The 24,372-nt window shown below is 42.7% G+C and overlaps 1 protein-coding gene across 1 annotated transcript; it reads right to left on the reverse strand.

Annotated features, from left to right (window-relative positions):
- Window positions 1–472: 472 nt before the first annotated feature.
- On the reverse strand, window positions 473–23,400 carry GATA6 (GATA binding protein 6). The gene is made up of 6 exons (XM_077809049.1): window positions 22,509–23,400; window positions 16,780–16,946; window positions 12,816–12,941; window positions 11,611–11,698; window positions 11,416–11,522; window positions 473–640 (listed from the first exon to the last, which is right to left on the reverse strand). Exons 1-6 carry the CDS (start codon window positions 23,398–23,400, stop codon window positions 473–475), a joined length of 1,548 nt encoding a protein of 515 aa, XP_077665175.1.
- Window positions 23,401–24,372: the final 972 nt, after the last annotated feature.

Here is a 24,372-nt window from a genome sequence, read left to right on the forward strand (position 1 = left end):
GCATAAGCAATACGCACATTAGCGGTTTCTTAAATTTATCTCACTATCCCTTATCATCAAAGGCTTCCCTTATCTCCCTCCCAAAAGATGACTACACCAATCAAATTCTTTGGAGAAGTGAGAGAGTGAAAACAAACATACAATCAAAAAGGCAGCGTTGCTGGATTTCTTGAAGATGTATTTCTGGAACCTAACAAAAGCTCTAGGGTGCTCTTTTTGGCTGTATTCATTTTACCCTGGGAGAGATTCACTTTCCCTTGTTTTTCTTGCATAGATGAGGAGCTGGATGCTAAGGCAGAACCTCTTTGGAAAAAACACCTCTATCATTAAGGCACAAAAACATCAGAGGAATGTTCTAGCCAGCACTCTCCCTGCTGCTCAGACTTCCTGATAAAACAGAACAAAACAAAAACAAGTGTGGACGTCTAAAGGCTGCAGCCCAGTGCAGGTATCCAGATTCATCTTCTCTGAATCATGCTAAAGCTAGGGCACACCAGGAATCCTGTCTCACCGATGCTGTAACTTCAGCTGTGGAGGTCAGGCTGACTCCTGTGTACAGCCCTTCTTGACCTGAATACTTGAGTGTGCTGCCTTCAGGGCTGGTGCTCTCTCCTTGGCCAGACATCACTGAAGAACCCGCCTGGAGAACAGGAAAAAAAACATAAGTGTGCTTTAACTCAGTCCTATCAATTAAACAAATCGGGAGTCTGGAGAGCTGAAAAGAATTTGCCTTTGTGAAAAATGGAGCCAGAGCTCCATGAAAGCTACTAGAAGTAAGTGTTCTATGTGCAATGCTTCTAAAGCCAAGAATTCTGCAGAAATGTTATTGTCCACTGGGTGCACCAGACTCCAAGCAGAGCCGATTTGCTTGGCCTTTGAATGAAGGATCAGGATTTGACCCCACTCTGCCGCTCTTGTACCTCAAAACCTCTGATTGAAAAAAAAACCCATCAGGACAGCCAGCGCATTCTCCCCAGTATATAACGGACCCTTCTGTTGGCATCGTCCCACCTCAAGAGCTATCAGTATTTGGGAAATATTACATGATTATCTTTCAAAAGATGGAAATAATCTACCAGAAAAAGGGAGAGCTGGACAAGCCGAAAGAAATGGAAATTAGCATGATTAGATTGTAATGTGCTAGTCCGTGGGTGGGTGTGCTCTAGTGCCCCCTACTGGATGGAATCACGGGTCAAGATTTTCAAAAATGGCTACTGATTTCGGGTGCCTACATTTTCGGGTGCCTAGTTTGAGACAACTTAAGTGGCCTGACTTTCACAAAGTGGGTATTCAGAACTTTCTGAAAATTAAACTCATTTTAGATGCCTCAAAAAGTGGGCACCCAAAAACAGAGGTAGCCAAAATAATTAGTCACTTCTCACAGTCTTGGCCCAGAACCACTCAAATGTATGACATCATCCCCATACTGCTGACAGCTAGCAAAGATTCATGTTTATCTCAAGTGGCAGAGGCCTATGCTTTCGAACCAAGACGGTCTTAGCTCCATCCTTGCTGTCACCATAAAGTTTGGATTGGTTATGGTGAGCTTGAACCACAAAGTTCTCAGTGGGCCTGGATTTGTTACAACCCTCCTATCCACTGCAACCTACAAAGATCTAAATCAGTGAGACAAACCACAGGGAAGGTTTGGTGGATGTGACTCTGAAATCTAATAATAGTCAGTCCATTTATTTTAACAGAGAAGCTGAGAGTTCCAAAGATAAAAACAATCCACTTTTTCCATGTGACCTAGGAGATCTGCTGAAAAGGAAAACTTCAGTGCCAGATAGAGAAAGAGGCAACATTTCACCTAATAAAGGAAATGTTTAAGAGCTGACTTCATGAGAAATTAACTCTTGGATAAATTGACTTTAAAATCTTAATTTGCTTGTAAATGGATACTTGTTGGACCAAATTCCTATAAAAGGGAATAGCTGACAATGGGACTGCGGAAATAGCCTGCCCATTATTTAAGTGGAAAGTACATATATTTAATCCAATCATTTCACACAAAAGGAAAACCTCCCTCAGGCCCATCTCTCAGATCTTCACCTGGAGCGGCGCCAAACTAGCAGTTCTCATATATAAAAAGCAGAGACTCGCCCAAATGTTTATGGAAATTTCCGCTTTTGTTCAAGGGCGGCTTCCCACAATGCTTTGTGAGTCTTCATGGTGAAAGGTGGCAATATCCACCAGTAGAGACAAATTTGCCCCAGGTTAAATTTCTTTTTCCACTGAAAGAGATATTTGTGGTCAGCTGATATTTTCTGCCTGTGGTAAACTGGGGTCCAGTTTCCCCCTCAGCAGAGCTCTTGAAAGTTAGTGAGGGTCCATTGGTGTAACCTGAAGAATTGTCGTCTCTGGAAGTACTTCAGAAAGTATCCATGTTAATAAAAAATAATTCAGAAGATCTGACTTTGACCACCAACCAGTTATATAGGTAACTTATACCTATATACCTACAGTATGCTTACTTCTCCTGCTATATTTATGTTTTATTTATTAGATATTATACTGCTATTCAGTAAAACAAAATTATATTACTGTTATAAATATTTGTAGGGTGATATAAATGTTATCTGATCAAAAACAGTGCACTTTATGATGCAGATTTATTGCTACTCCTGAAATTAAGTCCATTCTTAAAAGGTCCATTTACTCTGGCATCATTCAAATGTTTCACAATGTTTTATTTACATCAGAATCCCGTGCTCCTCTGAAAAGACATTTTACGGATAATTTGCAGAGCTGATCAGAAACCAGAAATTCCGTTCAGTGGAAAATTCTAACATTTCAAAATCAAAACAAAAAGCTCCAAATTTTGAAATTTTCTGTGAACCAAAAGTTTTTTTAAAAAAGTTATTTCAGGTCAATCAAAACATTTCATTTTGATTAAATTAGAATGTTTCATTTTCTTAAAAAATTGTAATATATGATCATTTTTGAAGCAAAACATCATTTCAAACCAATAAAGCTTCCATTTCAGATGTCAAAATAGAATGTTTGGACATTATCAACATGCTTCCTCACAATTTTTTTTCTAACCAAAATGTCATTGAAATTGACACATTCCCGTGAAAAGTTTCAACCTCAGAGAAATGCCATTTTCCGATGGAAAAAATGTTTTGTATGAAAATTTTCCATCAACGCTAATAATTTGTTTGAATGCTGCACTGCCTTTTCACATAATAATAATAATACCATATTGCAAAACCCACTGATTTCAATAGGAGTTTTGGGTGTGCAAGGAATGAATGATAGCAACCATGGCTGCTGCTATCCTTACTTCAATTGTTGTTGCAGTGTTGAGGTAGCCATGTTGCTCCTAGGATATTAGAGACCAGGTGGCTGAGGGAATAACCTTTTATTGGATCAACATCTGGTGGTGTGAGAGACAAGCTTTTGAGCTTACACAGCACTTACCTGAAGAAAAGCTCCATGTAAGCTTGTCTCTCTTACCAACAGAAGTTGGGCCAGTAACAGATATTACCTCAACCACCTTGTCATGCTTACTTCAAGTCTCTTGTCGTAGAAGAGAGCTTATGTTATTGGTTATGGGATATAACCAATTTGACTGCACCCAGTCAAAATGAGCATTGTAATCTTTGGGAGTTTTGCTTAAGTAAAAAACTGAGTGAGTCTGGCAAGGTTTGGATCACAGAGCCTTTCCCTTGTAGGTTGGTGATTCAAATCCAGTTCTGTCATTAGTGACCAAAGTTTACTAACTGATGCCTGGTCAGTGGCCCATCTGAAAAGAGTTTGATGCTCTCATTCCAATTTGAAGTGAACATCACAAAAAGCAACCAGTCTAATTGGCCTCTTTATTGGTAATCTCAGCAGAATGTTAAATGGTCTGGAGACTTAGCTAGCGCAGGGTGGAAGCCCACTGCCCTGATAAATAAAGGACAAGTAAGTTCAATATATAAAATTTAAAAGAAAGATAATGTTTTCCTTTGGTGGTGTGCTGTCAGATCCATGGGTGTCTCCTCTCCTTCCCCAGGACTTTCCTTGTATTTGTCCTGCTTTAATGGTCTTGGAGCAGCCTACACTTTGGGAAGAGGCTTTTATATCTATAATATATAACATAGGTTCCTCTTTAACTAGAAAGACATTTTTAAAAATACATTCACCCTCCCTGGGAGGAAAGAGTTTAAACTACAGGAAAACAATATTTTTACATTTGAACAAGTTTTGCAAAGATCGTGTACACTAGAAATTAGTGTGAAAGGTTCCCATTCACCTCTCCCTGCTGCTATTATTCCTTCGGGTAAACAGCTCACCTGCTTTTTCCTTGTCTGGAAAAAGTAATTCACTCTTTCCCTGATTCAATTCTACGAGGGTGGAGCAGAGAGATCTGGTTTGTGTTCCCATTTGTGGCTTATCTGTTAACGCTCCCGCAGATACCAGAGAATGCAGAGGCACTTCCGGTTTGAAGGCTGCATATCAGTGCCTGACCCAGACTGGGTCCAGCTCCTAAAATGAGCCAGCATGAAGTGGGGGAGGAGAAAAGGTGTGGGAGGGAGGGGGATGGGCAGGGCAGCTTAGTTTAGAAACCACTCCTAGTTAATGGCATGACAAATTCAATTTGGGGAGTTCCTAAAGTGAGACATGGAAAATAATCTTTACGTGGTGAAATGCCCATGGCTGAATCATTAGGTTACGCAGGTCTGCTCGTGATTAAACATCTCTGCTATAAGTCCCCGAACTGTATTATTGTATTGTTATTATGTTAATTATTAATGTATTATTGTGGATTATTTCAACCCATTTCTCTGCTGGGGGCGAGCATGATGAGTTTATCAGGGGGATGAGAGTGCCTTGGGGTGGGGGTGGGGAGTAGGAGAAGGCTGGTCCCCGGACTCCAGCATCTTTCTGTGGGTTGGGCTGTGGGCAGGGCCTGCTGCCCCATCCTCCAGGGCATCCTGGACGGCCCCAGTTCTGACACTGGACACAGCACCGCTGTGAGTGTGGGGGAGGAGGACTGGCAAGGGGAGGGCTCTGCTGGGGAAGCAGGGGTCAGGGCATGACGGATATGGGGTCTCTGCTGGGGGGGTGACAGGCCAGCCAGGGGGGAGACAGGCCAGCCAGGGGGGAGCTGCTCAGGGGAGCAGGGCCTGGGGAGGGAGTTGGTAGCTCTGCCGGGTGGTGGGAGACCACAGAGTTCTGCTGCTGCCAAGGTGAGTGTGGTTAGGTAGGGGGGTGCCTGAGGTTGGATCTGCTGCCCACTGAACTAGAATCCCCTCATACTCCGTGGCTCTGGTCTCCCCCTCACCCTATGGGGCTAAGAAGCTACCCTTAGGCTAAGTAGCCCTTGCCCAAAACTGACCCCAGGGGATCCATGCTTTCCCCACAGGGCCCTCCCCTTGGCCCTAGCAGCTGATCCCCCTCCGCAGGGGAGGCACCCTGGAGCTCACTAGTCACATGGGGATTTTCCCCTCTCCCCCACCTCCTGGGCATCTCTGACCTCAGCACTATCCAAGTCCCCCCCTTTGGGCCTTTCCCCTGTACAGAGGTGAGTGTGCATGGGGCATGAATCTCCAAAGGTCGGTGCAGCAAAAAAATTATGGGAACCTTTGCCATAGACCAAGGAGGCGGGAGGCCTGGGGTCAAATCCCTGCTTCACATCAGGCAGGGATCTGAAACCGGGTCTTCTACATCCTGACCATGTGCTCTAACCACGGGAGACAGAGCTGACCTGGCTTAGGTATTTGACTCCAGGAGAGGATCCAAAGTGTGACTCCTAAGTTGCTCGGAGAGGTGGTACTTAGGTGACTCCCTCTCCTTGGCATTTCCTACTGGCTAGCTTAGACAGCTCCCTGCCCAGCGAGCTGGCTTTTTTGAATCCCCTTTTCAGGCACCTAACTCTCCCCATGTCTTGTATAGGAAGCCTGGGCACCTAATTCAGGATAGAGAATTCCACTTGGCAGCAGGACACCTAAACGTTGGGTACTGCAACGCTCAGCCTAAGTTACCCATGTAAATTCCACCCCATGTGTAGGTCTTTGGGGACAAATTCAGAGCAGCCATGGCACAGAGAGAGAGTGTGAGACTCTGTCCAAGAGGCAGAAACTGAATAGAGTCAGGCTGGAAGAGTTGGAGAAGGAAGATCAAGGAATTTGAAGTGTCAGGGTGGGATCCCAAAGCTGTAGTGAATCCTCTGCCTAACTGGCATTGCGCTTATAGTTCTCCCCAACAATATAAGACACAGACAGACACCACTACATACATTTTTTACACTAAAGCCTAAAAATCTGCTGCCAGTTTTATCTTGTGAGAGGCAGCCTTGCCGACTAAGAGAGGCAGAATGCCTTCCCTGCTCCCACTTGTTCCAGGGGGAAGTAACCAACTATTAATACTGGCCCTGAAACCAGTGACAGATTACTAACCCCATGCACAGACTCAGCTGTGAAGGCCATAATATCAGGGGACAGAGTCAAGCTTCCACCCACTCCCTGCGTCTTTCAATCCACTTCCTACCAATCTGCATTGTGGTGATGGAGAGAATAGTAGAGATGCAGCCTATTATCTCCCCGCCCCCATGCTGGCAGTGGAGATGCAAAGAAGCTGTGGAGGAGATTTGGGGAGAGGGAGCAGGGATTAACCAAGAGCCATGAGCTGCCCCTTAGTTAATACTTTCACAGGGCTTTAAAGATCTAAAGTGCTATATCAATTCTAGGTGTTACTGGTTTATGGCTAGATCTATAGTAAGCCAGTCTCTACTGATAAATGATGTGCATCCTGTTGCATTGCCCTGGCTTGGCTCAGCTTCAGTGATAACCTTTATTTATTCAAAGCACGCTTACAAAAGTTCTTTGTTACACAAAACCTGATTTGGTAAACGTTGGGGGTTCCCTTAATTTTCCAGTGTCCGTGGCTCTCCTGTAAGCCTGCCTATCCATAGCACTTTCTCTGAATATTATTCTTCTGAATACTATTGTTTCCTTTTCTGCTGTAATCTTGTCTTAACAATGATTGACTTAAAAATAAGTATGAATATAACAAAAATGGAATTCTGTTGATTCAGTGACATTGCCACTATGTAGAATTATATTTTTAATGCTGGTGTAATTACTCCTTTTGCTTATACTAGAAATGTGTAAGTTTACATTTACTCTAATCTCTCCTTTATATTATACCAAAATAAATCTATGGTTAATATGTCACTAATTTCCAAAAGACAGCCAATATTCCAGCCTGGCAAGACTGCTGTACATGCTATTGTCACTCTAAGGACCCAATCCTGAAGTCCTTCTAAAAGCAAAATTACAAGTGAAATCAATGGGAGTTTTTCCTCCACAAGGACTGCAGGACGAGGCCCGACATTAGACTATCACAATATTTATTTGTATGGCCCTTCTGAGAAAAATTTTGTGTTCGTTTCCGCTCATTAATAAACAAAACCAACCAAACAAAAATGTCCTTAAGATTTTAAATTACACAGCATTGACTCAATTTTTTTGCTGCACAGACTCACAAAATTGCACTGTTATGCATTAATGGACACATATATCTACATACACCCACTCAGTTACCAGATAAACAGGAATGAGTTCTTCAGTTCCAGGATATTGCTTGGGTTGTATAGGTGTAAGTGAGGGCAATAACTGGCCTGCTATGCTTAAAATTTATCATGACCAGGACAACATAGACAAAGGACCCGGTCAGTCTCTGTCCACCCATGATGCGGGCTGAACTTCAAAAGAGTGGAAGTGCTGTCCAGGAGCATAAGCTGCAACAAAATGTAGAGCACCATCATGGTCCCCGTGAAAGCAAGCCCAGGTGCTCCTCATGGACACTAGACGCACAAAGTACTGGCATGCTGCAGAAAGGGTGATCATATCTATTCCACAGGGAGCATAAGTAGGCAGAAGAAGCTCCCCTATGTGGTCTCTACCTGCCCAAAGCAGAAAAACAGATGTAAAGGACAGCACTTCTAGACACGATCCAGGCTGCTTTACAAGGCACCATTTGTGGTGCACATTGGTTCCCACTGGCACACCAAGATTCCTATTCATTGCACAAACGGCAACAGGAGAAGTGGGGCCCTGGCTGCTGTGCTCTGATGTGGATTTACATCATCCAGACAACTTGCTATATGAGTGTGCCATATTTTATGCCCAAGACACAATAGCCATAGCAATTCCAATGCCAGGTGCTGTAGTGGCTCCTCTTGCCACAGAGTTCAGGGCCTCTTTCAGCTCTTATATAGGCCCAATGCTTTACTGAAGGGAGAATTCCCTCATTGTTGCTGTATTCTCACTGACATCAGCTCTGGCTCATGGAGACTCCATCTATTGCCATAAAGAGCAGACTTTGTAACAGTCTTACACTGTGTTTTGTCCTAATGGGGTAATGGAATAGTGCTGGCAACCATGCCCACTGCAGCCTCTGCACATCTACAGAAGGGTGTGGACTGGGGCATATGAATTTTATATTAGTTTATTTCAGCATATTGTTATGTGCAGTTTTCTCCTCTGTGCACTTAACGGGGGGCATCAGTGGGATGATGTGTCTCAAGATATAGAGGCAGTATGTTTTGAAAGTTTCAAATATTCTTTTATAAGGATATAAAGCAACTTCATATAGCCTGTAAACAGTGCTGGTCCATATTAACAATGGAGAAAACTCAGTACTTATACACAGAAATGGGCCCAAACTAAAATCCCTAGATCCAGATGTGAATTTTGCAAAGAACCCCCATCTTTATAATGGGTCATCCCAAAAGCTCAGATGCAAACACTTCCAAACATTGGGATGGTCTAAGTCTGGAGCTGGATCCAAATGTTATAATTCATGCCCATTGCTATTAATCAATCATATGTTTTAATTTTTTTAACTTCTTCAACTAGGGGCATAAAATCAACATTTAAGCCATCGTCTTTTCTCAAGGCTGGCAGCCAGTAAAATTCCCTGTATGAAATGTGCAGTTTCAAAGCTGCTCAGTTGAGTAACTGCCTTTCAGAGGATAAGTACCTTCTCCCTCCACCCACCTCCCCCATTTATTTTACTTTTAAAGGAAACGGAAAAGGTAGGGCTGAAAATGAATCTTGCTGAAACAAATTCTGCTGAATTTCATTCCCATTAGATTTCCACATTGCTAGGAACTCTTTTGGCAACCTTGCAAAAGCATAACAAATTACTTTTGTACCAGCAAAGGAATTCATTTTCTCTAAATGATTCATTTAGCAATAACATTTCTATGAATTTCAGGCAATAGTTTCTAAAACTTCATATATTTTTCCCTAATGTATTTTGGTTCTTTTTTGTCAATTTAGCATTTTTCTACTCCTCAAAGTATAAGAAGTAGGGCAGTCAAAAATGTGTCAATACAGTGAGCTACATGGAATGAGTTTGTTAGAATATATAGTTCATTATAATTCCCAGTGAACAAGTGTCCACATAACAAAAACACCAAAAGCACAGTTGGCCCTAAATGACAACATTTTTGCTAGAAAAGCCGAGGACTAAATAGGCATGGAGTCATCCCTATGAGCAGTTCTTCCAGCTGATACAGGTAGATCAGCAGGGGGAAGCTTGCACTGCTAATGTCTGGGCTGTACCTGTTCTAATAATAAGTAGAGAATGGCCATCAGTCCATCAGCTCTAAATTCTCATGAAAAAAATATCTGAATGGGTGGAGAGGGAGAAAGAGGTTTGGCATTAATATAAATTTTTTTTACATGTGATCAGATTTAGGTTCCATTGCTCTGAGATGCTGAATGCCCTTAATTCCCATTGCCTTCAACAGGTCCTGAGCATGCTCACCAACTCCTGTGATTCAGACACAGAGACCGAGCTTACTTCCACTAAAGTTAATGGTGAAGCGCACCATGACTTCAATGGCAGCAGGATCAAGCCTTAAAGACCATGACCTTCTGCTTGCATCTTCTTGCCTCTCCTGTTCCTTTCACATGTTAATTATTGACTGCCTAAAGCAAACAAGGTTATAAGATCAAGTGCGTGGACATGGGTATATATAGTACATGCCATTATTCCAACTACTTCACAGATTCAATTCTTATAATGTGCATTCATGATTCAAAATGGACAAGTGGGAGATTACTTGCCGTTATTACTGGTTTAGGTCTCATCCAATGCCACTGAAGTTAGTGGTGAATTTAGATCTAAGTGGATTTTCTTATCAAATGTTTGGGAGAGGGGAGGGCACAGAGGGAGCTTGAAACCTAATAATTTTCCATTTTAGACCTTTGTTTTAGTTTCAAATTTCCCTTCCTTTAATGTATTTTATTTATTGTTTGAACTCTCTGAATTCTTTCGTGTCACATACAGCCTTTTAATAACATCGCTTGCTGGCATCAGATACAAAAGTCCAGCATCTCTGAGCAGGATTGTTGTAAATAAGTCTACAAACAACAAAACTTGTTTTTGTTTTTGTTTTGTTTATGGTGAAACTGCATATTTCAGGAAAGAAACCACGGAAAGGTATTTGGATCGGGAAACATACCAAAAAAGAGTTATGATAAACAAGTTTCTTTTTAGTAATAAAGGAACAGTGAAAGCCATGCTAAGGGTATCTTTTAAAGTAAATGATATAGTAAATGAAGAATACAGAAGACTGCGACGGTGTGTGTGTGTGTGTGGGGGGGAGGTGTAGATAAATAAAAGAGGTTATAAATTAAACTACTTTTCAACTTTAACTATAGTATGTATTATCCCAAATGCTGATCTGAGGGGTGGTAAGAAGGTGTGGTGTGTAGATGAAAATAAGAGTTTGAAATAAACAAGACATTGTTCAGTGGACCTCCTGGGCTCAGTCCTGTGAAGTACTGAACAGCCTCCACTCCCAGTGGGAATCTTTCCATTGATTTCCATGGGCTTTGGATCAGGCCCTAAGTGCACATCTCAATTCATCTTGCCTGTACACAGACCTCAGGACTGAGTTTTGTTGCTTTTAGTGAGACTTTAAATTACGCTTGGGGGAGGGAGTTGGGTGTGTGTAACGCATGCACACATTTTAAAATAACTTTTGGAAAAGATGAGATGGGTGGTGCTTTGAATTAGACATGCACGTTGGCCAGCATTCAAGGAATCTGTGTTATGTGCACTAACGTTATTGATGTTGTCACGATGCCGTGCATTGCTATTATGTCTAAAAAAAACAGTTTTAAGATAAAACCATTTAAACTCTTCAAAACAAAATGTTTTTGTGTAAGCTTTGGTTGATTTAATCATAAAATTTATATAGATCTTAATTAAGAGGTCTGTAAAGTACTCCAGCTTGTCGTTTTGTTTACATTTATATGTAATTTCCTCAGAAAATCTTGCTCCTGTATCAGCTAACAAAACTGAAAAGTTTGTTTAGATTATTGTACTGTTAGATAAGATAAAAGCTGAGATAACATATTGTACAGCGATCAGCTTGCTTACAAATAAAGATACTATTTTATCACTTACCCCCGAGGCTGTAGTTTGTGTGCTAGGGGAAGCATTTTTGCTACAATCATCTGAGTTAGTAGAAGACGTGGATGTTGGAGTCATAGGAACTGCATTATTATTGTTACCTGCAACAGCAGTAACTGTGATTAGAAACAAATATTTTCCAGAATGACAAAATCCTTACATCCAAATATCCTGTCTTACAATATTTACCAGAACATGTCTTTGACTTATTTATGTTCTTTGGTTTTCGCTTTCTAGTCTGAATTCCTTCTTTTTTCATGGCAAGAGGCCGAGGAACCTGGTGGGGGGGAAGGTGGGGAGAATGAACACAGATCATAAAGTTTTTCATGTACAGCACTCAGCAGAAACCAAATTTTAACATAAGATCAAATGGTGCTACCAACTAAATCAATTGAAATCAACACTTTAAAGCATTTTTATGATTATATAGACTCTACTTTCCAAAAAATACCTAATTTTTCCACTGTTCTAGCAGTGATTCCAAAAAGTCTGAAGTTTTTACTTAGGCAAAACTCTCATATACTTCAGCCAGAGATTTTCCTAAGGACAACAGGACTGGATCCTAAGGATTTAGAGGCTGATCCTGGAAAACAGATACACATGAAGGGCCCAATCCTGTTCCTACTGACTCCAGTTATGCATGAACAGGCCTTGACCTAAGTGCTTGTAGGATGGGTCTTTAAAACATAATATATATTCTTTTTAAGTATTTATCCATGTGAACTAATGCATCATATTCAAGCTTATCTTTATACCAAGAAAATGCGTAAATAGCTGCTTTGGAGTCTGGGTCATTAAAGGCACAAATAACATACCTTTGAAATAGAAAATATGTATTCAAAATTAATATCACTTACCCAATAAAAAATAGCTTTGGAAAATATAATCAATTAATGTACGTGATATGATCATGTTTTATAACCATCACTTAATTTCTTTTTTTTAAATGCTGGACAAAGTATTGATAAATTCTAAAATCCCAATCCTTCAAAGACTTATACATGTGCATAACTTTAGTCACAGGTTTCCCAGAGTCTAGAGCTAAATGGATTCCATTATATTCACAGTACAGTTATTTTCTTACACCATTATTTTTCTACATTTGCTGAAAAAGCATAACCAACAATTTACTAACAAGTGCCATTCTGAATAATTTTTTTCTTATTCTTCAATTTAACATACATTTACAGAATCTTTAAGATGGCTTCATTTAGGCTCTGATCCTGCAACATTAAAGTCGAAGGGAGCTTTGCTATTGACTTCAATGAGCATAGACTCAAGCCCGTGGAGCCTGCCCCTGTTAGTGCTCAGCACACTGAAGTCAATGGATGTTCCATACGAGGATTGGGTCCTTACGAAACAGGAATCAAATGTGGACTGAAATAGCTGCCTACCCCGTGAAGTTTCATATAAAGGCCACAGGCATTGCATACTGGCTCGCCCTCTGCATTCCTACGCCACAGGGTTGTGGTTGTGGTGTGACAGTTGGCACAAGACAAACCAAGCCGTCTCGAAGAAGGCTAGGGGACAAGCACAAGTAAACAAAAACATAAACAAACAAATATAAACAAATATAGTTTGCCACTTAACAGCTGGAGAGAGGAATAGACTGGGAACTGGTTTACCAAAGCTATGTGTAATACAAAGTCAGCATGACAACATTCAGCTTCTGTAAGCTGCTTCACAACCTAATCTAATTAAGCCCTCCACCCACCCCAGAGTGTGTGTATTATTATCCTCATTTTATAAACAAGGAAACTTATGCAAAGAGGTAATGTGATTTTCCCAATTCTGGAGAGGCAAAATTAGAACTCAAGAGTTTCTGATCACCAGTTGTGTGTCTAGACCATGGGATATCATCACTTCCTCTGATAGGTTGGATATGAAAGGATTTCAACAGATTTCCATCCAAATGAAAACGGGGCAGTGCACAGTGGAGCACTCTCCCTTTTCACAATGTGCTACTGTAAAGTAATCGTTTTGACGCAGCAGTTTTTTGAGTTGCCTTAAATTGCCTACTTTTTAAGCATTGCCTTAAATTGGTTTGAGAAAAATCAGCTTCTTTTAATGACCTTCCTACATCAGCAGTGAAAAATGAACATTCCAGTATGGCAGGGATTCTGTTTAAAGCAAAGAGACAGCTCAATTTTCACAAGCTGAACTTCACCTGAAGGGCTGACAGCTGCAAACTTTTGTTTTGACATGGAAAAGGAATATGGAACAGATATCAAAGGGACTTAATATGTACAACAAACAGTGTCATTTTTGTAAAAACATATTTATCACCAAGTGAAAAACAACATACTTCAGGAACATGCTTTACAGAACAGTGCTCTCTCTCTCTGTGTGAATGTTCTAGGAAGTCAGTAAATTGGTGTGTGACAGCAAGGTCCATATTATAAACAAGCCATTTATGACACTCTTCAGTGGAGTTTGGAGCCAAGATGAAGCAACCTTATATCAGAAAATACCATATAACAAAGAGCTTTATGACTGCAGACTATATATCATAAGTGAAGCCAGTCCTCATAAATATGTGAAATGAAGGTGAATGGGTTATAAAAGTTCCTGTAACAAGCGCTCTCTTTCACATTCATCACAAGCAAGGAATTCCAGCTACATCATAAATCTGTTATTTTACAAAGTATTGCAATGTCAAAAAATCTGGGACTAGCTATGTTTGCAGGCTGAAAAGATTTGCATGGAGCAGTCAGTTTCAGTGCACTGCATTCAGCCCATCATGACCATAAAGAAAGAGTCCACAACAAAAACTAATTTCTTGGGCCCTTTCCATTTGTATCATTTACTGTTGGTTTGCTCGAAATATCTGGAGACCTTTGATACCACACCTGCCGCACAGAAAACACAAAATAATGTTTTCAGAATGATAAGTACTTTTCAGAGCTATAGTCAAGTCTCTTGAATTCTATCCATTTGTGTAACTAAGTAGTGAGCTGTAACTTTACATCACAGTTGTAAAGAGAATTATAAATTAAATATAATTGCTTTGACTGGGAACTTTGAATCTAAAAGTCATTACTGATTGCATACTGAAGACAATCAGCAAGCTGTGGTTTCAATCGGTACCAATTTAAGGCAATACGGAATGTACTGTAACAAATAATTAGTACTGAAACAGAATTTGTTGTATTAATTAATAAAAGAAAATGAAAGATACACACTGCTTCCAAATTCTGCTTACCTTCCTAAAGCAAAATGACTGTTGAAATCAAGAGAGTTTTGTGTGTGTGTGAACAGGATTTGGCCCCAGTGTATACGCTGCATTTTCTAAAATTTACATAGTTGGATTTTATCACAATTTTTTTGTTGTTCTTTTATTTTTGTTTGCATGGAAATTAGCATAAGCCTCAATATATTTTATATTGAAAGTTTTCTATAATTTTCTGCATCGCTGTTGTAGTAAAATCTAATTTATCTAAAAAACTATTTAACTTTCAAAAAGTTTTGGCACTAAAATGGAAAAAAATCTTGGCTTTCCTGCTGCAGGAGCTTTACCATTGACTTCAGTAATAGTAGGACAAGGGCCAAAACATGCTTATCATCTTCAAACCATTTTTTTATATATACTTACAGATGTATGAATATACAATCATACATAATATATAATTTGGTTGTATGTATTTGGAATAGATTATGACTATATTTTTCATAGAACACTGTAAAACTTTTGTTTCATTGAGGTGTCAGATTGAAATTGCTGCAATGCACACACACACACACACAAAAGTGAAAACCAGGAACACCATGGACCAGATCCTCAGCTGGAGTATATCTGTTCCATGACCTTAAAGTTAGGAAAGCTATGATCATTTACACCAGCTGAGGATCTGACCCCATGTGCTGCATTTTTCCTGCTAAATAGCCTTAATGAAATTTGCTAAATAACCAGTTAAGAAATTGAGCATTCAACAGTAATTAACTTTTGCTTTTAATGAATTATTTGGCTTAAGAGCAGGCATTTCACTAGATGAATGTTGACATGATGAAGAAAATGCGGCTTTTAAAAGCTTGTCAGGTTTTTAAAAGCTTGTCAGGTGTTTTTTTCCAGTTACAGAAAATGTTGTAGTGGATGGTGATAGAATTGTTGTTTAACAAAGAATGGCATTTCTTTTTATACAATAGAAATATGAAGGAACTGCAACAGCTGGGGTGATTGAAGGGGTCTTGAAGCTTGATCAGTTTGTCACACTGTCTTCAGACACTGGGGGTCCAAGCCCTGGTTTGGATTATGTCAACATCACTTATTATAACTATCCCATTAATGGCAATTATCGAAAGGAGAATTCTCTTTCTTTTCTGTCCTCAACACAGATTTATTAAAACCTGTCTGCAGTTCCCTCTTGTTCCATTTTCTCCTTCCCTCTTCAGTGCCAGTGCTGAATTATAAGATGGGGTTCTGGTCTATAGTGTTTGTTCCCCCCCGGGTTTCAATGTGCGTTTTTGACAAATTATGGTTCATTTTTAGGCGTAAAACAAAAAACAAATACTTTTATCTTGTTTAAGCAATTGGTTTTCCTTGAATTATATAAACAAAAATCCCAGAGATCCAGAGAAATAAGCTCTTCACAAACAAGGTAGATCTTTAGGAATTTCTAGCCCCCTGGACAAACAATTTTCAACACTCCGAAAAACTGAAACTTCCAGTATTTTCAGTGTGTATTTTTAAACATCTGCTTTGCTTCTTTGATGGGGGTTTATCAATTTTAAAAAAACACCCAAAGGGAGAACTCTTATTTCCCCTGTTTATGCTCCAAAATAATTATGACCTAAAGATGAGCCAGGCAGCAACGCTGGACTAAAGCACTAGAAGGACAGCAAGAGGGCTGCATAGGGGGAACCTAGGTTGCAGCATAACCGGCTAAGGCTAACACATCTTCTCACAGGTTAGTCTGCCACTTCACCCACGTTAAAGGGGCTTTTCTACTGTGTTGAACTCATTTTCTGCCGGTCAGGACAGGGTCACCCTGAGCCTACAAGGTGCTGAGCACCCTGGGCTCCCACTGACTCCAGTGAAAGCTGTGGGCACTGAAGGCCTGTCGCTGCATAGTTAGGTCAATGGGGGGGGTCTTCCTACTGAGTTCAGTGGGAACAGAACTGAGCCCTACATTCCTGGCAGGATCAGGGACTGTGTGAGTGGGCAGAGGGAGCTAAAGGGCAAATTGTGGGAGCTAGGACTGCAGGCTCAAGCCCTAGGAACAGGGGGTCGGTATTGAAGGCTTATGACGTCAGCAGCCGTTCACACTCAAAAGGTGTGACTCCAGTTTCTGAGGGGGGGGGGGCTGGAATGTGGAATGGGGCTGGCTCCCAGCCGTCTGTGCCTGGCGCTCACTCACTCACCACTCTCTTCTGGGGTTTGATGAGGGGCCTGCTTAGGCCGTTCATTTTGGTGTACAGCCCGCAGGCGTTGCACAGATAGTTGCCGGTGCCGTCCCTTCTCCACAGAGGGGTCTGAATGGAGCCGCAGTTCACACATTCCCGGCTCTCGGACAGATCTTCCAGCAGGTCTAGGAGGGGGACACAGTCAAAGGAAGGCGAGTTAACAATACAACCATCCCCTGCTGTCAGACCCGGGGGAGCGAGCTGAAATCAGCGGGCAGAGATCGCTGGCTCTGCGGGGAGGGCTGGGGGCATTGCGCAACAAGACGGCGGCAGGAAACTTGCCCAGCCCCAGCGAGCTTTGCCCTCTGCTTCCTCCCTTTGACTCATCCTCATCAGAGCCATTTTAAAGTGAAGTCGTGCAAGGCCCGGCTGAACCGAGATACCCCGGCCGCGCACCCCCCCAACCTGCGTCGTCATTTGCTCTTCGGAGCCTAGCACACGCTCAGGTCACGGCTGTCCTGTGCAGCAAAATGCGCCTTGGGCAGACGAATCGAAGTGACCCGTTTACCATCTGTCCCCGGGGGTTCTCTCGCGATCTGGAAGCCCCAGGCCAGGCTGACCCACGCCCCCCCCCCCCCCCCCAGTCTCCAGCCCTTAGCTCCTCCGGCCACAACGCAGTTGCAGGCACGACTCTGAATCTCTCACCACTGAGGTCAGCGCTGTTTAAAACACCGCCTGATGATGTTTCCAACCCGCCTGGCCTTGATACACATGCTCCTCTCGTGAGAGAGCGTGACAAAAATGCCACACAGTAAAAAAAGAATCGTGGTAACAACCCACGGGGTGGGACTTTTTTTCCCCCCCTACGGCCCGATCCTTCTCACGTTGATCACAACGAGAATTTTGCCATAGTGAAAACCCGCGGGACAGGGCGGTTGGGTCAGTTAAAGATGCAATCGTGAACTTTTGAAACTGAAAATCAGACAGTGCGATATTTACCAATTTTCGTTTAGTCTGGCAGAATTATTCGGATCTCAGAATTTTACCAACCTTTCGTATATTGCCTATATTGAACAGAATCTATTTTCAATCAGAATTGCTCGCGGTGTTTATTTAAATTATTTATTTATTGTATAGAAAGAAGCAATAAATTAAAAGGCGTTTACACAGGGCAGAGATTGGTGTTCAAAGCTCTTATGTTCGTTGCCAAAATATCCACCTTCCAAAGTCCACTTGGGAGTCTAACTGTAATCATAGTAAATTGGAAGTGAAGTTATTTTTGTCAAATAATTCTCACTCACGACTGAGCAAGTGTTTGACCGTTTTAGATTCTTACTGAAAAAAACGCATTACAACTTATTAAAACTTCAATATAAAAAAAGTCTTTGCTAACTGGATTTTACTAAATCTGTAGTTGAGACAACGATTAGTGTTGTGTGTGGGGGAGAGAAACTAAATCTCATTATTAAGAAATATACTAAGTGGAAAAATACCTAACATTTTATCACAGGGATCTATTAATTACTAAACAGTTAATAAAGATACACATGTTAGGCAATAAATAAATAAATCCCAACTATAACAATCAAACATTTCCTCCTGTGGAACCCTTTCTTTTATCTGATTCATCTCTCCATATTTTAAAGATAGAGAACAATTTATATATATGAAAACATTTTAAATTATCTCTGTACAATATATGTGTGTGTGTATATATATACACACACAAATATATATATATAAATCAATTTTATATATATTGATTTATATAATTGTGTGTGTGTGTGTATATATACACACGCATATATGATACAGAGATAATTTAAAATGTTTTACTTCTATATCACTTTCTTAGTTTAAGAGAGGAGGAAGCCATTGTTGCAGAAGTGTAGCTTCATAATTGATTCTCGCTCCTTTTAATGCCCTGTTCTACCTGACTTTGTTCGTCTTGAGGTTACTCTTTTATGTTTCACATATTAGCTTTGTGTTCCCTAAAGTGAAAGAGATCTTGTAAATGTCAAATAAGGGTTTGATATAACTGTTTGAGTATACTAAACGTACTTCGCCTAGAAAGAAATTGTATTTCCCCCTCCCTGGTCCCCCTCCCGGCAAATTTTTTTCCTCCCTTCATTTACAAAAATTACAAGTTCAAATGAAATCAGAACATGGCAGAGTCCAGAGACCACAGTTCAAATTACACTGTCAGCTTGTAACTCTTAACACATCACTAAGATTTATTAATCTTTGCACTAAAAGCTGCCATTGAATACAGTAATCAGTAAAATGCTTAAGGCTTCAAGGACACTGGAGTTAAACAGTTATTTTTTCCAATTGTTTACTTTAAAATGTTACCTTCATACCTATGGAAAGAAATTCTATGGAGGTAATATATCTCTAGCCTTTAGAATAGTTCTTCCTTAATCCATGCTAGATATATTTATAATTATAATAAAAGAATATAGCTTTAATTGTTCAGTAAAAGCTTAGAAACTCTTATAAGTAAAGTTATGAGAATTCTGTCATTGTATTATTTATGAGAATTCTGTTTCCGTTAAATTATGAGAATTCCACGATACTCTTTGCCTTACATTTAAACAAAGAGCTTGATTGCACACACTGCATGTGTTCTGAGCGCTGATCTTTTTATTTGATAAAACGTTTATAATTGGACCCGTTTTAAATGCGGGAGTCTAACTTGCAGAAACAGAAAACTTTTTATCGTTAGTCGGAAGTGATGTGATGGAATCGGTAGTGGGGTTTAAGGTTTGTTTTTTGTTTTTTTTTTTAACTTTGTGCAAATCTCCCCGAATCCATTATTTTCCTCTCCAACAGAGGCACTTCTCTCCTTTGAGTTCCCACCGGGGAATAAAAGAGCGTTCATGGAAATATTAGGAGACCTACACAAATCTATAGTAGATATTGTACATTTTATTTGTGATATCCGTTTATGGTTATTGTATTATACAGCAAGCACCCAGAACATTAAGTGCCATAATTATTATAATATTACAGGCCCAAGCCAATGGGGATGTTTCTGAGTTAAAGCTGTGGGCTGGAACTCTAAGAATGGATAGCATAAGAGAACCTCAATTTGTGGAGGACTCTAATCGGTTTGTTTGCTTCTATTTTAATGTTATATCAAGCATATACTAGACCTTGAAATCTTCTTAAATAAACTAGTTGATGGGGAAACCATACAGAAGGTTATTTGTGCTGAGATAATATTTCTCACACAAATATATGCAGTGTAGTTGTAGCCGTGTTGGTCCCAGGATATTAGAGAGACAAAGTGGGCGAGGTTATATCTTTTATTGGGCCAAGTCTGTTGGTGAGAGAGACACGCTTTGGAGCTTACCCAGAGTTTATCCTTACCCAGACTTGAAGGACAACTCTGTGTAAGCGGGAAAGCTTGTCTCTCTCACCAACAGAAGTGGTCCAATAAATAAAAAGATATCACCTCGCCCACAAACATTATAAACAGATTGCATTCACATGCTACTCTGAATTTAGTCTAAACCTGATTGGGGGAGGAGGGGAGAAGAAAGAGATGTTGAGGTCTGGTGACTGACAGGACACCTGCGCTTTGTAGTTCGGATGCACACACACTTTGATTGTTCCTAGTCTGGATCTTGCCTAGAGTCTCTTATTTCCTTCACAAGAAGACATTAACCCCGCTCTGAAGACTGTATCTCCAGCAGCCAATGCCTCCCCCCGTCTTGCACATGCCCACACCTTTTTGGTCACAAAACTGATCTTCAGGAAAGTTTACGGGGGAATACCGTTAGAAACATTAAAATGTATCCCGTGAAATTAGCTGAGCTACTTTCCCGGCCGTTTTAAATCAGGAATTAAACATATTACACTCCATGTAATATTATCACCGCTTTTCCAAAGACAAGGTTGTAGGGACCAGGGAGGGATATACTACCGACTTAATCGTTTTAACATTGTGTAAACGAAACAAGAATCAAATCAGTTTCTTGAAGAATACATAAGGAAAGTACATCTGGTATTTTCGAAGGAGAATCAGTGATCCAGAAAGAGATCCAGGGACAGAAATGTGTCCGCTCGCCCTTCCTTGCAGATCTAACCCTTCTTCCTTAACCTCTTTCTGTTTAGGGTTGCCCATTCCTTCCTTCCTCTTCAAACCTATCCATGAGCCTTTTCCCCTCCGCCCTCACTCGTCTATGAGCATTTCCATTCCCATAACCCTCTCCTTAGGCAGATGATATGATTGCTTCCTTGCGGGTTTGATCCAGGCCGGTTATCACCGTGTTTTACACTTTAACTTTGAAAGTCCTGACACTCAACGTTCGTGTTGCATGAGAGGAGGAGGGTTTTCTGCTTTGCTTTGCTCTTTCACTGCTATCTCTAAAAAATTAATCATCTTCATTCTCTGTGTCACGTTAGTAAACACGAGAGTGGGACTTAAAATGCCTAAATCAAATATATTGCATTGGGGGACTGGAGAAGGATTGTTTATCGAGCGATGAAAAGATTTTTAGGTGGTTCCTTCTGTTGTTTAGAAGGAAAATTGTACTGAATCCATGTGCATAAAATATTTATTAGTAGAGTGACAGGCAAACGCAAGCGCAAAATTATATTCCGACTGAAAGAAATTGAAGAGATTGCAATAACCAAAAATCATCGCAAAGTAACTCAGTCTTCAACCCCACAGTTAATTTAATGACGCGCATAATTTCTTTTGCTAAAAGACGCTTCCATCAGTACATTCCGCCACTGGGAGCCTGACTGTGCCAGCGGTTTTAAAACAGAAATTCCCATTGATTTTAATTTAAAAATTGCTAACACTAACTGGCTTTGGATTTGCCTTTGGAAATCACAAAAATCCATTGAACGAGTCTCCGTAATGTGCCTGAATCGTTTATTTCGAATAGAAGATGTGATTTACACTGCATTTTTCACTATTTCTTAATCGGATTATGTTAATACGGGGAAGCACGAATATACAATAAAGAGACATCTGGAAGTGACTTACATTAACCAGTTCTTTTCTTTTCTTTCAAAAAAAAAAAAAACCAGGCTTAAAACGCCGATGAAAATACTTCTAATTGATGCCATTTAAAAAAAAATACAAAAAGCAAGGCAGTAACTTTTATTCCAAAAGATACTTTTGTATTACCGGCCCCCTGCCTGCCATTATCACCAAAGCCACACCATTCAAAAACACCAAAAGAATGGGGGGTCTCAAAATACTTCCACTGATCCCTTCCAAACCACTGTCCCTGCACACAACTCAGGAGAGAAAACTTATTCCAAAAGACACCTGAAGGTCCGCGGCCTTTTAGGATTCCTATTCAGCAAACTTTATGCATATTCATTCAAAGCCTGTGGTTGTGCTAATACAACGGCTCCTCCTGGCACCTTTATCCTCCCCTTTAAAAAACCCACAAACCCCACGCCCCAGGATCTTCACATTTTCTCCAAAGACACCGACCTCCTCCAGTCCTCCTCCTCAAAGGATACACAAATAAGGACTAAGAATTATATTTCAGTGCCATCTGCTTCCCTGTCACTTCCTCCCCTCTCTGCGAGCACAGCTCCCAGCCTTGCAGCAGAAAACACAGGCTGGCCACAGACAAAAAATGCCGCCCCAGCTCCCCTCCCCTGGCGGGGAAATCCTCTCTCTCGCTCCCTCGGGTTATTTCGTTCCTGTTGTAGCCCTCGAGAGCTTGGCCGGCCCTTCACCCAGACCCAAGCCCGTGGCGGGGTCTGGGCGCTCTTACCTGAGCTGGGAGCCCGCACCGGGATCGGGGTGGCTCGGCTTTGCAGACAGTGCAGCATGGAGTTCTCAAAAGGTCCCGTGGGCCAGGCCGGGGTGAGCTGGGGTCCCACATAGGAGGGGTAGTGGCCGGGGTAAGATCCGTTCAGAGGCCTGCCCAGCGGGCTGTACTGGTCCCTGGCATTGAGGCTGTTGCTGTAGCCCCCCGGCTCTCGGGAGGCCCCGTTGGCCATGGGCGGGCTGGGGGAGTAAGGGAAGCGGCCCGAGGGGTGCGAGCCGCTGCCGTTGCTGTACGAGGGGCTCTCCGAGGCCGGCTGGGGCCACACCGAGTGGCTGCTGCCCGGGTGGCTGGGCTGGGCGGCCCCGCTGCCTTGGAGGTAGGGGAGGCTGGGCAGCATGGAGCCCACGCGGGTGGTGGGCACGTAGACCGGGGAGCTGGCCGTGGAGTGCATGAAGCTGCCGGCAGATCCATCGTAAGGGGCCGGGGGCCCTTGGCTGGCCGAGATCGCCAGGGTCTGGTACATCTCCTCGGGCTGCTCGGCGCCGAAGGGGCTCAGCTTGGAGCCGCGGCTGGACCAGAGCAGCTTGTTGGTCTGGTCTAAATCCGTGAAGAGCAGGATGTCCTCCCAGCTGGGCAGGCTGGGCGCGTGGGGGGCTCCGAAGTGCACGTAGGGGGCGAGCAGGGACCTGCCCTCGGCGGCGGGAGGAGGCCGGGTCCCTTCGGGCTCGTGCTGCGGAGTCTTGGAGGAGCCGCGCTCGCCCGGGGAGCAGCAGGAGGAAGAGGCCGGAGAGGGCGGAGAGGGGCCCGGCTCCCTGGCGGGGAAGGGGCAGGAGGAGTCGCCAGCGTCCGCGCCGCACCGCTTCACCACGCACCAGCCGCCGTCAGTCAGGGCCATCCAGGTCCCCGTCTAGCCTCTGGGGAGGGGATGGGGGGGGGAGCCGGGGGGGGGCACAAAAGAGAAGAAAAAATCCAGTTAGCAAACAGACCCCAGCGTCTCCCTCTTTGCTGAGACCCGCTGGGGGGGGGGGGCGAGGGGACCCTCTAATCGCTCCTGTCGCCTGGGCGGCGTTGTCTGGCTCCCGGGCAGAATAAGGATCAGCCGGCAAAGGTCATTAACACCCCGCAGCCCCCAGCCCCGCGTGCGTCCTAGCAGGGCGCGCCAGCGGCCCGGGCTCAGCTGCCCCCAGCAATAGGTAGAGCAGGCAGGGAGCAGGGCACCAGGCTGTGCGTCCCCACCTTATCTTGGGTGGCAGATCGAAAACGAGAGGGGAAGGGGAGAGCCCCGTTTATTGTCGGCTACCCACGCGCCCCTTCCTTGTTTTCCGATGCGTGAGTCATCTGAATTCCTTCCACGGGGAAAGCGATTAGCAATGGCACGGGTCAGGTTCTCTATAGCTCTTGGGAAACAGACCCACAGCGTTCCGTCAATCCGTGTCTTTCCCTCGGTTTTGTTTGTTTCAGACAAAAGGTCGCAAAAGGGACGGGGTGTGCAAAGCCCACCCAGGAAAGGCGATCTGCTAAGGGCGAGGGGCATGTACCTTTCGGAGGAAGCTGGTGCCAGCCTGCGCCACTTACTCCGGGCCTGTGGAGTTGCAAGTCCAAACCCACTATAGCACACCTTGGAAATGGCACCAATCCACAATCAACAAACTCAAACTGCGGCACGTCAGACCAGCTGGGCCCCCCGGCGGAGATCACACCGCGAGCGTATTAAACTGGCCACACACCCCCAGCCCAGCCCAGTGCCAAGTCCTTGGAGGAGAGGGGTAGAAAGCGACAGAGAGAGTTTGGAGAAGGGGGAAGTGTCAGCCGCTCAAGCAACAAAAGTGGACGCGCAAGTTTCCTTCTCTGAGCTTCCCAAACCACC

This window comes from Eretmochelys imbricata, chromosome 2 (assembly GCF_965152235.1).
Source record: "Eretmochelys imbricata isolate rEreImb1 chromosome 2, rEreImb1.hap1, whole genome shotgun sequence".
In the NCBI taxonomy this organism is placed as follows: Eukaryota; Metazoa; Chordata; order Testudines; family Cheloniidae; genus Eretmochelys; species Eretmochelys imbricata.